General features: G+C 38.3%; 1 protein-coding gene across 5 annotated transcripts in view; it reads left to right on the plus strand.

Annotated features, from left to right (window-relative positions):
• Positions 1–18,162, plus strand: part of myo16 (myosin XVI) — a 125,777-nt gene that overhangs the window by 59,671 nt on the left and 47,944 nt on the right. For all 5 annotated transcript variants that reach the window (XM_028435756.1, XM_028435759.1, XM_028435758.1 and 2 more), the window contains 10 exons: positions 2,700–2,765; positions 4,746–4,873; positions 7,038–7,143; positions 7,855–7,972; positions 9,243–9,390; positions 10,302–10,419; positions 13,851–13,968; positions 15,231–15,302; positions 15,663–15,804; positions 17,417–17,489. In XM_028435756.1, the coding sequence (XP_028291557.1) occupies positions 2,700–2,765; positions 4,746–4,873; positions 7,038–7,143; positions 7,855–7,972; positions 9,243–9,390; positions 10,302–10,419; positions 13,851–13,968; positions 15,231–15,302; positions 15,663–15,804; positions 17,417–17,489 (1,089 nt within the window). The remainder of the gene's footprint in view (positions 1–2,699; positions 2,766–4,745; positions 4,874–7,037; positions 7,144–7,854; positions 7,973–9,242; positions 9,391–10,301; positions 10,420–13,850; positions 13,969–15,230; positions 15,303–15,662; positions 15,805–17,416; positions 17,490–18,162) is intronic.

The raw sequence follows: 18,162 nt of genomic DNA on the forward strand, positions 1-18,162 counted from the left end.
CCAATGAGCTCCAAGAGTGGGTTTCCCAGCATGTGTACATGAATCATTCTCAAATATCCCACCGTGTGAAACACTAAACCTGTGTCAATCCTAAACCCTGAATTATTTTAAAATGTTATCATTGAAAGTTTGATTTAATTTTGGTTTTAATTTAACCATAGCAAATATGGATTTTTAGGGCATGTTGACTTTGACAAATACTTGTCATCTAGGCTTCATTTGGCCCTTTTTGAAATCACAACTGAAGTCTAGAGCGGATCGGACAAGTGGAATTTACATTGGATAATAACAAAAAGTTGTAGCAAGTAAAAAAACTGCAAAAACAAAACTCTCTACCCTTTAGAAAACAAGATTTTTGTTAGATTTTTTATAATTTGTCAAGTTTATACTTTTGTGTATTTATTTGTCTGTTAGCAGGATTACTTCAAAGGTATTTAACAGATTTTGACACAATTTTAACAACTGATAGACCTTACACCATGGAAGCTTCCAATAAGTTTCGGAGGGCATCCGGATCAATATGCTGATTCTGAATCAGTTTCACAAAAAATCTCTATCTCTCATCATTGGCAGCTTTTCTGGAATTCACAACTTGGTTTGTAAATTATGGATCTTTATAAATGTATTATCTCGGGTTGGTTCTTCAATAACTCCACCAAGTTTCATCTGCATTGATCCAGATTGCACATTTTATCCCTATTTTTTCGAAAAAAAGAAAAAAGAAAAGTTGGGGTGCCCATACATTTGGACCTACTGTGTTGATATTATTTATGATAGAAATTTTGGTAGATTAGGTGGTTTAGATGGAGGGATCTGGTGGGTTTAGGGTTAGGGTTTAATATAGGTAAGGATAGACACGTTTAAAGCATGGGCTACAGGAACCCCTTCCCCCTCCCTATTACAGTATATTTAAAATAGTAAAAGTAAAATAAAACAAAAAATTAAAACCAAGAATTAAACAAACAAAGTAAAAGAACTCTCCAATAAAACAGATCCAGGACTCAATAAAAGAGGAAAGGGTCTGCAGCTTCCTGTGAGAATGAAAACCACATTATCACCCCACCCAATTTAAACATTTCATAAAAATAAAGGGTTAAGGTTCAGGGTTAGTGTTAGGATAACAAATGACACTTAATGACAGCCCTCTTGACACCTTATTCATACCAATGACAGGTGTCCTGTCATAATATGACAGCGTAATGTCAACCTTTATGAATTAAACTTCAAGTAAAGTCTTACCAAAAGTTGTCACAAGCCTTTGAAGTGTGAATGATCATTGTGCCATGTTAAGGATTTTTGGTCAGTGTCAGTTTTTGGTGCTTGGGAGCTGAAATCCTTGAAACAGAAAGGCTTGTTCTGACAAGCACATGCACTTATGATAATAACTGTAGCAAAATCAATGCTATTTAGATAGATTGAAAGGGGGAAAAAATCCATGCCCACATTCAGAAGTGAAACGCATTCATTTCCAGTGAATGATCTTTTTCTATGTATGCCCTTTCCTACTGGCTCCATTGAGATGAAGCTCTGTAAAGACTGGAACAGGATCAATGTGGAGCTATCAGTGCACACTCTTTTTTTTTTTGTGGGCGACGTGGTAATAGTCTGTTATCACTGGAACCCAGATGGGCGACAGACAGTTGAGTTTGCCTCAGCAGGAGACTTAGGGAGCGGGATGACAATGAAAGGAAGTGTAAATGGTTGATGAAGAAAAGGGAAACAGTCGGAATCTCAAAAAAATGTGGGTTGGATGCAGAATTGCTGTCTTTTGGGGAAATAGTGTGGAAAATTGAAGTGAGGAAAATGTTGGTAATTATTCGTGCATCAGGAAGTATTGTCACAAAAGAAGGAAAAAATGATCAGAAGGAGAACTTGGACTATCTGGCTTGTTGTAGTATTTCAATTATAAATCATAACAGGTAATTTTTTATCCTTTCTTTTTATTTCATTATTTTTCTCTTGTTTGTATGTTTTGAACTTTTTGTGAAGAGTGGGGTAAATTTCTCAAAACAAAAAGGGGACAAAAGCAGGAACAGTGCCTTATGTTCACAGCAGGGTGGTCAGAAATGGGGCTTTGATGAGAAGGTTTTCACCTTCTGCCAGGAAAGATGGAGCTGTTCCCAGCACAAACACTGGTAAAGGCTCCATTACCAACTATTCCACTTAATTGGGATTCTACAAAAATGTAAATGACGACAGATGGGGAGTTTTAAAAAAAAAAAAAAAAAAAGCAATAGACTTCTACCTCGGGTCTTTGGTCATGGGAAATTTGTTCAAGTCATTAACCTTGAGTCAGGGCACACGGACAGAGCAGCATGTTAGCAAGCAAACGTTAGCAACGTCAGTATTCTCTCAGGGGACAGTGCAAAGCTTTCAAACTGCCTCCGGGTTTCTCTGAAAGGAACACAAGGTTAGCAGTTTGGACAACAGAGGTCACAAAGTAAAAATGGGCATTTATCCATTTAACAGACCTCAGGGTTTGTGAGTGGGTGGGAGGAACCATTTGTTAGCTTTATTAGGGAAATGATCATTACCAATGTTGTGATTGGGGACCCTTCCCTGGCCTTGTCAGCCAATACATTTCTACATTTCCAAGTCCCATAAGGGCAAATATAGCTTAAAGCATGTGTTGAGAAATTAAAATCAAGCTTCACTCTGTCCAACTTACACACAAATTGTGTTTTTGTGTTCTTTTGCAGACGTACATTGGACACATCCTTCTGCTGATCAATCCAAACAAAGAGCTGCCTATCTACTCCACTTTAGTAAGCATGCAGATTACACAGCACATCACATATTTCACCGGTGTTTTCACAGCATGTTTAATATTTAGCTAATGTGGCTGTTATTAGATTTCCATTGCAAAATGAGCGGATGGAGTTTGCTGCATAATAGGAAGGACGCGAACAAATGAAATGGAGCTGGTGCTTGATAAATAATGCAGTTTTCCTGTCAGTGATATACAACACAGGGCTGACTCTGCATTAGACTGGGAAGAGATGGGTACAGTTTTGTTAGATCAAACGCATGTAAACTCAGGCATCTTGAATATATAAAGGATGTGTACAAGTACGCATAGGCTATATTTGATTAATGCTTGTTTTAGTAATGCTAATTGGCCACTTTATATCACTTAATTTAATGGCAAATACATAATTTGCATCATAATCCTAGGTATAGAACCTTTTTGAAATAGGTTTACACTGGTTCAAAGAGACCATTCTGTAAAAAAAACCAGTAGGAGTTGGTTTCATAAAGGATGAGGTTTCCCTCTTCCTCCTCCAGCTGCTTCATTTCTACCACTGCCTGGATTCACTCCAGGAGAAGCTGGGAAGAGCCGGTGTAAAGAAGCTCATATGTCACAGCATGTATCATCTGCTTGGTCTGTCACCTCCTCTGCTCTGGCAGAGCTCAAACCAAACCTGCTGCTTTTTTACCCTATACACCACAGGTCCACATGCATCACTGATCAAGAATAACCTTTAAGAGAAATGATCAAGTAGAGAATGGATACATAAGATCTCTGATAGTGATGTTTGAAGACTACATACCTGCTATAGGAGACTATGGATATGCATGCATCTAGTACTGCAGCACATTAATTCAAGTAAAAAAAAAAAATGTATATCTAATAAATAATTATTTATTTATTTTTCCAGCACTGTTTTTTTGGACTTTTTTGCGTTCCTTCCTTGTGGGTTACCGTAGCGCGATGTGAGCCAGCCCCCTCTTTATTTACATTTGTTTACCCTCTGAGTAGGCTATATGTGTTTAATTTTTTATTCGCACTATGCTGAGATGCTAAGGGAAGAGTTTATTGTTTTTTTTAATTGTAATGTTATATGTTGGAAAATATGTAGTTATCTGATTTCTTAATCAGAAAATTGAAGCTACTGTGAAGGCGCTGTTGCGCTTTTGCTTAAACCTGGGTTAAAGCGTGATATTGTTGAATGACAGAGCCTCATTTACTTTTTATTTTGGGATTGTTCCATGCATTTTAACTCTTGAGGACAATCACAGCAATAAAGTGGCACTTTTGACAATATATCTGATGTCTGCAGTCATTTTGAAGTGCATTGGGAAAAAAAAAAATTTTGAAAATAGAATCGAAACTCAAATTTTACTTTAAAAAATTGGAGATTTTTTTTTTTTTTGTCAAAATCGCCAAGCCCTACCTTCTCATAGAACAGGGGTGGGCATCTCCAGTCCTCAAGGGCCAGATTCCTGAGACTTTTAGATGTGTCCCAGCTCTAACACACCTGAATTAAATGATTGGCTTATTATCATGCTTCTGCAGAACTTGATGACAACACATTGGTTTCATCCAGGTGTTGGGACAAACATCTAAAAGTGTAGGAATCCAGTTCTCGAGGACTGGAGTTGCCCATCCCTGCCATAGAATGTCATTGGGTAAATGAAAGGATTGCTTTTTTGTCTCGTCAGTTTTTTAGATCCGATCCATGCAGCTACACATACAGAGAATGACCCGCTCATTCTCTGTACGTATACTCACAAGTAATAATATTTATTGATCCTGGTCCCACTGTTCAAATTTTAATTTATTTAAATGTATTGTTTTTAGTTGTGAAATATCAGAGTAACTGCCTTCTATGGGTTAAACGTCAGCGATTGCAAATACATTTTGCTGTTGGCTGAGATTAGATCAGGAATTTGCCCTCCAGCCTAGAGTTTGACACATGCTCTACATGGATTGATTTTCTCATCATGCAAACTTTTTTTCCCAGGTGAGCCAGCTGTACATGAGCTCCACAGGACGTCTGTGTTCGTCTCTGCCTCCTCACATCTTCTCCTCAGCAGAGCGAGCATATCACATGATGCTGCAAGAACGACGCCCGCAGTGTTTCATCCTGAGGTACTTTCTAAAGCTGCAAAGGTTGAAATGTCAACACGTCCACGGAAATAATGTGAAGGGTTGATTAGCCGGCCCCCTGATTGTTCCACACTTTTCTGCTTTCCCACTTGATCAAAGCTCTGAGAGAATAATAGCCCTCGAACTGAGCCAAGCACTCGACCTGCTTGGTGTTCACTCAGCAACATCTCGCTCTTTGTCCTCGACAAGACCAAGGCAGCATCCTGATTGCTATTAAATCTTGTTCCAGCTCTGTGGTGACATTCCCGCTGAGTCGTAACCGATCTTGCAGAGTTAATGCACCCTGGCCACGGGCAATCCATCTCACTCACCCATAGGAGCATGCACGCTGTGACAATGTGCACACACGTTCCCATTTCCTCCATACCATCCTTAATGCACTTTAATCCTTCTTTTTTTTAGTTTCGTCATGCATCTCTTTGTATCGTGTCTCTCCTAACACACAGACACACACACTCAGGCACACTTGCATGCATTCAGTTCCCAGGTTCCCCTGAGGTACACGCTTCGACAAAGTGTCCTTGAAATCTAATAAAAAGCTGGTAAATGAAAAGACGGTGAAAAGACCTTTGGACTTTACGCTCAGCATGACTGTTAGTCAGAAATACAGAAACACTCGTACACACAGAGAACCGAAACACCACAACATACTGTGGTCATTAGTCAGGGCTTCTGACCTTGCGAGACCATCTGCTTGGTGTTACTAGGACCTACATAGTAAGTCTGTTCATGGAATCTGTAGAGATTCCTTATATCATCCCTAAGATTCTCTATAAATGATTGAAAACAGGACAATTTGTGGGAATGACGAAATGTGAAAAGGGTTTTTTTTGTAATGAAGTAATATTTTTGGAGATAATACTTGAGGGTGTGAAATGTAAGGGTGATGTCAGCTGGGTGGAGAAGTCAGGCTTAAGTGAGGTATTTGTTGAACACCTCGATGACTAATGTCTCAAACCGAAACATAATAAACATTTAGGAACTATGAGTTTGTTTTGTGTTCAGTCAAGTTTCAGTGCTAACCTAGACATCTCTCATTAGCTCCACCCCATAATCTTTGTAATTTAACTTAAAGTTGTTTTATTTATTTAATCTTTTCCTGCTAGTATTTGAAGTATAATAAAGTTTAAAATTGATTTTCAACTGTAAGTTGGTCTAAAAGGAAGACATAAAAATCTATATACTGTACACGTGTGTGTGTATCAGTGGCGGCTGCTGGTCTTTCATGCAGGGGAAGCTCATTTTCTGCCTACTTCAGAAAATGTATCTGTTTATTTAAATGACTATTTGAATAGTCAACAACTATTTGTAGATTATCACACACACACACGCGCGCGCACACGCACGCGCGTAGCTGCTGCGCGCTGGAGTGTGAGTGTTTGGTCAAAAGTCTCACAACACAAGCAGTAACAGTCTCCACAAACACCAAAAACAGACACTAGGTTTGTCAGAAGTTAATTCGCTATGAGAGAATCAGCAAAGTCTCCGTGTCAACACAGAGAAACGGACTGAAATATTTGAAAAACGTCATGCTCTCTGATTGGCTCCTTTCGCTGTCAATCAAAATTGAATTAGCCTGAGACAGATCATCCAATCATCATCCATTATTCCAGCGTCCGGAACAGACAGATCCAGCCCACTGCTCCATAGACCTCCTGTGAAGCCCGGCGTCCGATGGGCGGGACTAAGTGCGTCATAACCGAGCATTTATCCAATGAGCGTCTAGTTTGACTGCAGTGGATCAACCACTAAATCCTGTCCCATTGAAGTCAATTGAAGCTGAACTTCACCACTGTTTATTAACACTGTGACGCTGCGGTAATGAATGAAGAACGTCACGCTGTCACTGTCAGTTTCCTGTTATAAGAAGCTGATTCTGAACTAAACATACATGTGTTCTGTCATATATTTAGTCAATGAAATGTACACACAACACTACATATTTGACCACTGATTTTAGGGGAAGCTGAGGTTCCCTTGTAGTCTTAAAGCATCCGCCACTGGTGTATATATAGTAATTAATGTTTACCAGACAAAGTTTGCCTCTAAAAAAAATCCAGAAAACATTTAAACCATAGTGGCCTCAGGATTTTTAAAGAATAAAAAAAAAAAATGTACCTTTATTGTTTTTATCATTTCTCTGTAGTGGTGAGAGTGGTTCAGGGAAAACAGAGGTCTGTGCGCACATAGTGAGACACCTGACAGCCCGCTCCAGTCCTAAAGGATTTCTGCTTGAACCCAGAATGAAACACGTAAGTCAACTCAGTTTTCAGGACATTCTGTATGAGTGATGTGTCCTTATTTCCTCTTATACAATACAAGCACAATGAATAATTTGCACAAATCTTTCAATGAGGGCACCTTTAGGCAGTATGTTATTTCAAAATGCCTTTATAGTCTTTTTTTCCACTGTTTTTTTTCTGATAAATATATCAGTGTAGTGAAGCTGTTGGTTGTAGAACAGATCTACAAATCATCTAATCTAAATCCAGGAAAAAAAAAAAAAAAAAAGCCTCTTCCACTGCAAATGTAAGTTATTCTAACTCACATGACGCATTTTTTTTTCTCTCCTGAAAATGTATAAGAAATATAAAAAATATTTAACATTTTTATTGTTTCTTTTTGCAAACCCAGTTGACATGGCATATATGTCTTTCACCTGTTCAGTATGCAGTGAGCGCAATTGTTTCAGTTGTGGAACAAAGCAACATCATGTTGCCTGTCTGATGAAGTCATTGGGATGTCTTTGATATCTGGGTCAACTCTGTCTCAATTCTCATCATTCTTAAACCTGAGAAGTCGTGAGGACTACTATAATGGGTGCACATTGACATCTAGTGGCAGACTAAAGAAGTAAACCAGTTTCAATGCTTTTTCTCAGGGAAATGATAGTGAATGTGTTCTCATGTAAAGAAAAAGTTAAACATCTGATGATATCTACTTTTTTCCTATGGAACCTGCAGGTGAACAGGATTCTGGAGGCGTTCGGTCATGCAAAGACCTCGAAGAACAGTAACTCGAGCCGTTACATCAAGGTTTTAACGATTCAGTACTGTGATAAAAGGAAAATGCCAGTCAGCGGTAAGCATATAATTTAGTGGTTCCCAAACTTTTCTGGGTCATGAACCCATTTTTACCTCAGCCAAGCACGAAGCGCAGAGCGGAGGGTTATGTTTTACCCTCTGTCTGTCTGTCTGTTTGTCTTTTAGAAAGATAACTTGAAAAGTTATGATTGGATTAAGATGAAATTTTCAGGAAATGTTGATAATGGGACAAGGAAATGTAGCACATTTATTCTTTATAAGATTTGTCACAAAAACGTAAAGAGTACAGCACGAGTACCGGACGGGACTTACACACAATGCACTTCCCTACCGCTGCTACATTACCCATAAGCCACCGCGCTCAGGCACAACTCAAATCCACCCATATTGGGATTTCCACGAGTGGTGTTTTCTCATTTTTGGTTATCCGGAACATCACTAAAATTGATTGACCTGTTCCTTGTCCCATTATCAACATTTCCTAATAAAATAGTCCACTGTGGTTTAATAAATCACTTGTCGGAGGTCTGCGCTGAGTGCTTTTCTAGTTACATCTGAAATTTCTGGCAATATGGTAGACATTTTTTCTCTAGAAATAGTTTTTGATCTTTTTTGTTTGTGTTACAAATACAAAGAAGACAGGATTAGTGCACGAAGTGACAAGATGTGCCACCTCATATTTTTTATTTTATTGATTTATTTTTATTTATTTACATTTTATTTGAACTAGATTTATATTTAAGAAAGTGAAAGTATAGAATACAGTTATTTGAGATAAAAAATAGAGATTATTTTATATACATATATATGTATATAATTTTAATCAGTATATTTTTTAAATCAATTACAAGACATTTCAGGCGACCCCTTTTCAATTCCAGGCTACCCTACATAGGGACACCACCCCAAGGTTAAAAAACTCTGCTATAATTCCTCTCCTCAGTGTTACATTTGTATAAAATCTTTTTCCCTCCAATCTAGCAATAAATAATATGTACTTATATCTCAGAATCTTCAACTCGTTATAGTTCAGGTTTATTTATGTAAAAAGTTAATTTATTCATTTTTTTAATAAAAACATATTTTACTAAAACTGAAAAATGTGTATTCACTTTACAAGTCTATCTACTCTGTGAGGAAACCAAGTGTATTTTACATTTTACCAATAGGGGGCAGTATATGTCTGTATGAATACCACATTGAGTCCACCCTGTTCTGAATGGTTCATCTGTGCAGACAGTAAATCACTCATGATTTGTTTGGTTTATGAAATGTAATAAATGTATGAAACATGTGTAATGTTTCAGCCCGTGTGTACACCTTTATGCTTGAGAAGTCCCGACTGGTTCACCTTCCTCCCCAACAACACAACTTCAGCATCTTCTACCTAATGGCCGAGGGCCTTCCAGCAGAAGACAAGAGTGCACTTTATTTGAACAACATCCTGGCTCACAGGTTGGTGCAACTGTGTGGCTGTGCTTTACAGTTAGAGGCTTTTAAACCAATGATTTTCATTCAGCATTCATTTTATATCATATATATTTTTACCTCCAGTTGTTTGTGTTTTTCAGACTTTTGTTAATTTTTGTACTTTGCTTCAGTCTACCCCTTATTTAAGTGTGTTCATCATTTTTTGCAATGGATGATAAATTCTGCATCTAACCCATATGGGATATTTCTTAGTCTATATATAGACTATAAAATGTATATGCTTGTATGGAGCTACATGTATGTTCCATATTTGGATATGATGCAGGGCTCCAATGACTTTCATGATACATTGAAATGTAATTATTTTAATCTGTGCACTCATTCACAAAATTATGTTCTACTAATCTTTTTGTCCATTTTTTTGTTTTTGTGTGTGTATCATTTATTAATTATTTTTAAAACAGCCAAAGCATCTGTACCTGACGACAATAAAGACCCGGGTTTGATTTCCAACAAGAAGAGCTTAAAGTTGAATGTTCTTGCTAGGCTAATTATATATTTTTTTTTCTTCTTTCAGTTGCTTGCAGGTCATAATTTTGTGTTTAATGTCTTGGGGAAATTGAAGCCTCAGAAAGGAACTGAATTCAGAGAAAAAACGTCATGCGATAATGAAACATTACCAGAATACCCACTGACAAACACAGTATTACATTTTAAAGATCTCAGAACAACGATTGCCATTGAGGACAGAAGTGGTCAGTTGGTCGGCTGTGGGGCAGGATTGAAAAATTAGAAAAAGTTGCATGTGAAAATACGTGGGATTCAGAAAAACTTTGGGTGTGTTTATCTGACTCTTAGCTAGCTAACTAGCATCCTATCAAGGTTATAGATGATGTCCTATCAGTGTACTTCTCAAACTGTCCATCTTCCCACAGGTATCTGAGTAGAGGACATGGCGGAGAGGACCCTCCTTTCGCGACGGCATCCACCCAGAGCCGGGACCGTCTTGCTGCTGTTAAACAGTCCCTGAGAGCCCTGGGCTTCAATAAACAGGTATTGATTGGCACAACAGGGCCTCCACAAGGCAGAGCCAAAGGTTACTGACAGCAGGGAGCTGTACAAGTGAACATCAGTGACCTTCAGATCAGGATACTTATGAGGTCACTGATGAGATTTATCCCAGATTTCTGTGTCTCACCTGTGACTTTCAAGGGCTTAGAAAGTGTCACGCACACTGCTAAATACTCGGGTTAATAGGACTCAGATAGTCTTTGTTGTTCTCAAGGAAAAAAATTACATCTGTAGAATAAGATATCAACAGTATTGGGAACGTTCCTTTAAAAAAGTAATTAGTTATAGTTACTCACTACATGTTCAAAATGTAACTGCGTTAGTTACTAAATTACTCTATAATAAAAGTAACTCATTAGCAAGGAAAGTGACTATTTGCGTTACTATTAAAAAAAAAAAAAAAAAAAGTTGCTATATGTCAAATAATTCACATTTTTTAGATGCGTGTGTCGTGAGGCGCTTCATTAATTTTGAGTTGCTTACAACAGATGTCAACAAAGTCTTCTCTCCTGGATATAATGAACACTTCACAAACACGTTCTTGCCTTTGACCACAATTAATTTAAAGTAGTTTGTATCGCCACCTTAAAAATGTCAACTTTTCATCAGATTGCTCCACGCTCGCCATCTCTGCTGCTTCATCAAATCTGTAGTGTGTGTGTGTGTGTCGCGGGTGCTGGCACGTCACCTTAGCCAATCATAATCGCTCACCTTGTTTTTAACCCGCCTCCTCTTGCTGGCACATGTGTAAAAATACTGGCTCTGATTGGCCACCATGAAACATAACGCAGCCTAAGCCAATCATAATCGCTCACCTTGTTTTTAACCCACCTCCTCACAACAGCTGATTCAGAAGCCAGGGATGCTTTCGGATAACATTTTATTTAATCAATACATGTAACGCACCGCATTTAACGTTCAGTAACGATAACGGCGTTGTAGCAGCGTAAAAAGTAAATAGTTAGATTACCCCGTTACTGAAAAACAACGTTACCTAACGCCATTACTTTAAACGCCGTTATTCCAAACACTGGATATCAACACATAATAATACTGAGCATGCAACGTACCAATGGAGGTATTGTGAAATTATGATTGAAAAAAATGTTTTCCTTAACTTTCCTTAAAGTTCTTAAAGGAAAAGCTGCTGATTGATGCATCCAGCAGGCATGCATGTGTTAGTACGGTGTGTACCGTGCACCTCCAGCTGTGGTCCCAGTCCATTATCAGGTGCTATTTTTAGATCCCTAGTCAGCATCTATCAGCCGGGAGTGACCATCATCTCACCTTTTAATCCTCTAGCAGTCAATACAGACAGTTAGGGCACAGGAAGGGAGGGATCAAAACACTGCAATGTGCTACTATCCGCAGGGTACTACACCATCCACTAGATAAGCATGAGACCTGGGACAGAATAACAGGGTGGGGGAGTAACGATGGAAGTGATAGACCACCCATTGGTCCCTGTCTAAGCTCACATCCAGGGACGACTTGGAGTCCAGACCCAAAGGTCAATCGTCATTAACGCTCTCAAATGCTCCTTTTCTCTCCCTCATTCCCTTTCTTCTTCTCCCTGAGAGGTGGGGGTCTGTCTATGTATAGAGTGTCAGACAGAGACTAATGCTTGTGTTTATCTCCAAGATATCAGCTTCAATATCCTTCTTTGAGAGAGTGCAAACGCAGTCAAATTACACACACACACACGCACACACACACATCCTTAAAGTCCAACAACATCCCCCCTCCCTGTGAATGAGAGCAGCAGGGAATGGGGTATTCCATTAGGCGTCCTCTACTCAAGGGCAACGCGGATGACCATGGTGTAGATGGAGGGGGGAATGCTCACAAAACACAAGTGTATCATCTGCATGTTTTCCCCACAAATTAAAATCATTAAAAAAACCACTCAACTGCCGGTCTGAAACAATCTGTAGGTCAACAACCCCTATTCATTCCAATCATGTCAGTGACACAAAATACATTGTTTTTTACCAGTGCCTTCTTTGTACAATTGATCCGGAATAAGATTTTTAAAAAAAGAAAAGAAGTGTTTTTTAGAATACATTTTGGCAAAAGACTAAATTTATGGTGTGAAAAAATAAATTAAAGTGGACTTTGGCTTTACATGATTGTCCCGTGGGTTTATATTTTCGTATGGTTACAGATTGCTTCACATTGATAATTTGTGGAAAACATTTTTTGCCAGTGCCTGGAGTAAAACTGCAAATTCAGTATTTATCATCTATTATCAATGCAAGGGGTCACTTTATTTAGTTATTTATTCATTTATTTTTCTGTCATAGGTTAACACTACATAGTGCATACTACTGTATGCGTGTTTTGTTTTTGCAAAAAATAAAATAAATAAATAAAAATAAATACATTTTGTATTTTTGCTTAATTGTGACCATTACCAGCCCTCCCTAAGGAAGGGTAAGCTGAACTTTACTAGAGGGGAACCTGTTTGACCCTAGTGAGGGGGAGAAACAAGGGAGAGGGAGTTAGGAGGAACATCATAAGGAAGGATCAGAGCAATTGCTGCCTTTGGGAAGGGTCCTAAAGCGCAATAAAGCTCCTGTCAATATAGGCCTGTAAAAATGAATAGATGCCAATTTTACAATATAATATACACTACTGGTCAAAAGTTTTAGAACACCACACTTTTTCCAGATTTTTACTGAAAATGATTCAGTTTATTGTGTCATTGCACTCTGAAATGAAAGCATAGAACAAATAAGCAATTTGAGTTGAAAAATAAATCATTGAATCAATTTCTGAATGTGTTCTAAACTTTTGACTCATCAAAGTACAGTGTGTTCCAACACTGCTTTTATGCAGACAGTGGGGGTTGTAGTAGTAATTAGTAGCACCAGCTTTCAAGGATGATTCAACCTTCATTGCTGCAGAACAGCGTTAAATTGTTAACCCACTTCGCGTTCCCTGAAAAAGGCCGATTTGTATAATTCTGAAATGTACATTATTTTTTTAACCTCTGGCTGTTCAGTACATAGCTTTGTACCATTTCAAGCTATTCATTGGACTTGCACGACTTAAATTGCAATAAATACCTGGAAAAATTAGGGTGATCTAAAACTTTTGACCGATAGTGTATATGTATAAAAAACTTTTGCAAATTCATGTTCACAAACTTGTCTTTGAAGATATCTTACATTTACTTTGGCAAATTAGACTCAGATTGGAGTGAGCTAGAAGAAAAAATTATTATTTTGCATCAGATTACCACACATAAATAATGTTAAAAAAAAAAGCATAGAGATGCCTTTATTTGAAATTTCAGTTCACATATTTTATACAACTGAACACAGAAGAGATTAGGTCACAATGTAACATGTATTACTTTTGTAAATATATTGTCCAAACAGCTGTTCTCAGTCCAATTTCTTTCCTTGAAGGAGGTGGACTCTGTGTTTGTGCTGCTGTCTGCTGTGCTCCATATTGGGGACCTCCAGTTCACTGCACTGACCGATGCAGATACAGCCTTCCCTTCAGACCTGCAGCTTCTAGAGAGAGGTCAGTGACTATCAGGAGAGAGCTGTGTGTGTGTGTGTGTGTGTGTGTGTGTGTGTGTGTGTGTGTGTGTGTGTGTGTGTGTGTGTGTGTGTGTGTGTGTGTGTGTGTGTGTGTGTGTGTGTGTGTGTGTGTGTGTGTGTGTGTGTGTGTGTGTGTGTGTGTGTGTGTGTGTGTGTGTGTGTGTGTGTGTGTGTGTGTGTGTGTGTGTGTGTGTGATGCATGTCTAGCTCATCTTGTTTACTCCGGTTTGAAAGCTCCTCCTTCTCTCTCTCTCACACACACTCACGCTTTTGGAGTCCTGTTTTTGAGTGCCTGCCAGTTATAGCAAAGGTCAGACAGTCACCTGTTTTGTAAGTCACATAGTTTGCCAACATGAAGTTGCTGTGAGCAAGGGACACACCCACACACAGTTTTACACTTTCAGGTACGGTGTTTTCCTCACTCTCCTCCTCTTTTTAAGCAACCCCTACATTTAACCCTGTGACCTCTGACTTGTAAAAGATGGTAAACAAGTGACATCAGTGCCTGAACAGGAAAAGAGCTGTTGTCAGGGAAACCTGATGTCCTTGCTGGTGATGTCAACAAAGAGTTTCTGGGTTGCCGTCACCTGTTACAGTCTGTTGTTTGTGGGCTCTGCTCAGAAATCCAATGATGACTAATTGCTGCCGGCAAGATCAATACTTCCATCAGGGTTATTTTTGGTAATAAATCTTGCTACTGTTCCCTTGCATACAGTAAACATCTCATGTACAATTTTTAATTTAAATAAAATAACTCCAATTAATTCAATTATTAAAAAAAATCTAGGCTCTAAGTATTGCTAACTTTATGAACTCTAAAACAGTGTCATGTTATGTGGGTAACAACATAATAGGTGGAAAACCCCAACCTGAACCCAAGAAAATGGCTGGGCGTTGATCAGAAATGGCACTCATAAGAACATATGTATAATGTTCAATGTACTCACTTTACTCTTTTTAAAACATATTTAAGTACCAGTAAAATGACTGATTTAGAAATATACAAAAAAAAGTACAAGTACCCATAAAAGCAACTCAATTACAGAGTGTGAGTACTTGTACTCCATTACTTCCACCTCTACCTATCTCCAGCTGTCATACAGGTACACCCTGCACAGGGCGCCAGTCCATCACAGCTCTGCAGTTAATATTTAATGCTGTTTTTCCTGTTTTCACTCAGGCCTGTTGCTATTATTTATCCTCCCACTCTTCCCCTGCCTCCCTTTGTCTTCTTCACTACAGTTGCTGGATTACTGCAGGTGTCCCCAAATGACTTCAGCACCGCCCTCACCTCCGATGTTCAATACTTCAAAGGTATCAACTTGCCAGGCTGTTTTTACTACACCTAGAGCCCTGAGGCAGAAGCGTTGAGACAAATATCAACTTTCTTTCTAATAAATAAGCCGGTTATTAACATTTACGTGATAGTCATAAACTGACTTCAGACTGATTATTGGCCCATTACAAAAACAGGAAACAGTTACTGTGGAAATAATACATTTGGATTATGGAAAGGAGAATCCCTGAAACCACTTGGAGGAGCTCATTGTTATACTTTAGTTTTGTAGATCTTCATATGAAATGTATCAAAGAGGGTGAATATGACCATGCAGGCCTATCCAATCAGTGAATGATAAAATACTTAAGGTCATTGTCATTTAATTTTCATGCAAGGTGATGTCATCACCCGTCGCCACACAGTCGAGATGTCGGAACAGAACAGAGACCAACTGTCCAAAGCCATCTATGGACGCCTCTTCAGCTATCTGGTCAATAGCATCAACGATTACCTTCAGGGCGACGATGACTGCATTAGGTATGTTGTTCTTTATTTTTGAGATTTGGATCATTTGTTAGTCCTTTACTGAATATAATAAACTAAACGCTTCATGACATTACTTTTATGTCTATTTATATTTATTACATAGCTCATAATGGAAGGTGAGTAATCAATCCTTCTTTATGTTGATTACACAATAACTTTTAAAGCTTGTTGGTCTCCACCACTCAGAACAACCACTGCACTCTCAACTGTTGGGAAGTTCACTGGTTTGTGTTATTACACTATAAAAACCTTTTCTTGGTTTACACCCCCTCTCTTCACTTCAGTCATATCTGGCACCACACAACATCCATGTCCAGCACTCACTCTGTAAACATGAAGCAAACCTGACCAGCAACAAACAATAAATCTACATCAGAAGCCTTATAAGAACACTAGAAAAGAGAAAAAGAAGGTTCTCACACAGATGTCATCCTTGAGCTGTGTTGTCGTCTTTCTTTAGTGTTTGATGATAATTTGTATGCCCCAGGTAAGTAATGCACACACTAATGTCCACCCGATCCATCTTCCTCCTATTGTTCCTGTGAACCTCACTGGTTATAGAATCAGAAACCAAAGTGTGAAGGTTCTCATGTATTTATTCCACCACTGAAATTATTATCCACGCCTTTGTGTCTTCTCGTTTAGAAGACTGTAACAGTTTATTTTCTTGTCTAAACAAAAGGAGCTGTCTCGTCTTCAGCAGGTACAAAACTCTGTGGCAAGGTTACTGACTCGCACAAACAGAAGAGCTCATATTACTTCCATTCTAACAGCCCTTCATTGGCTCTCAGTCACTTTTTGTTTCAATTTTAAGCTCCTGGCCTTGCATGGTCAGGCTCCCTCCTACATTAGAGACTTGTTGTGTCCTTATACCCCCTCTCGGAGGCTGAGTTCTCTGGATCAGAACCTGTTTACGGTCCCTCGTACTCGTTTCAGGACCATGAGATTGGGAACGACCTTCCACCTTCCTTGCGCATACTTGATTCTGATGTTTTAAAGAGCAAACTGAAAACCTATTTGTTTCAGAAAGTGTTTTAATTCCAGTTGATTAAGGGTTGTTTTATGACCATCATGTTTTGTGACTGTAAATGTACTTTGCATGTCTATTGTAATTTTGTGAACCACTTTGTGACTTTTCTGTCTGTGACTGAAATGGTAGTTTTGGCCTAAATTTAGTCATCAGGACTATTTCAGTTATAGTCTGATTTTAGTTGACTAAATGACTTAAGATTTTAGTCAGGCATAATCGACTAAAATGAGTTTATGCATCATTTTAAAGATGAAATTACCATTGATAAACCTGATATAGGATGGTATTAATGTTTGTAAATACTCAAACAGATTTAATGTAATCAGTGCATAAGCTTACTTGATCACGAGTTCTGATTGGATTGGTTTCATTTTTATTAGTAGACAGAACAAATCAAAATTGGTTAAAGTCACTAGCTGATCAGCATTATATCATCTGTTATAGATCATGAAATCGCTAAACGATGTACACACAGAATGACAGCATGTGCTGAAGAGACACAGAAACACTGATTCAGGAAAACAAATGTTTCTATCTAAAAAAACAAGCTCCTCCTCTGTTCATTTCTTACAGAGATCCAGCTTTGGAAATTGGAATCCTCGACATATTTGGTTATGAGGAATTTCAGAGAAATGGATTTGAGCAGGTAGGACATTGTTTTCTTTTCCAATTCAACATTGTGTGTGTTTTCCCTTCAAACTGACTGAATCTGCGTCCCGATGGAGCCAAAGAACATCCCTACAAGTTTTTGTTTTTTTTTAGCTTCAGAGATTTCTGAGAATAATAGGTGGCACTGTGTTTTTGCTTCTGCTCTTAATCAAATTCATATAAATGAACATTAGACACTGTTTGTGTTTGGAAGGCATAGAGGAGGTCTGTTGCTGACTTTCCTCAAATGAACTGACGGCTGACACAATGATGCATGTGTTTCATTTGAGCACGAAACTGGCCGGTTCAAACCAGTACACGTTAGGGTCTCTGTTTCAGGGGAGACTAAAGAAGTCAATAATAAAGTTGAGTTTGGATGCCAGTTTTTTAATAGGTTAGCTTCTTGCAAATGTGAGATCATGTTATTACATTTAATGACATTTTGTAAATTATTTCAAAATAAACACGTAACCATTTCATAAACATGTAATTTGTTATGTTGATTGTGAGAGAATGCAGGTGTTACTCAGGATACAAATTATAGTTGATATTAAAGGCAATATAAAACAATTATCAAATGTTTTACTAATGTACTTCATTTCAGTTTACAACATATACGTTTTAAATAGTTAAATTATATGTGAGAGCGGTTACGTTACTTTTTAATGTTG

Source organism: Gouania willdenowi, chromosome 21 (genome assembly GCF_900634775.1).
Source record: "Gouania willdenowi chromosome 21, fGouWil2.1, whole genome shotgun sequence".
NCBI classification, from domain to species: domain Eukaryota; kingdom Metazoa; phylum Chordata; class Actinopteri; order Blenniiformes; family Gobiesocidae; genus Gouania; species Gouania willdenowi.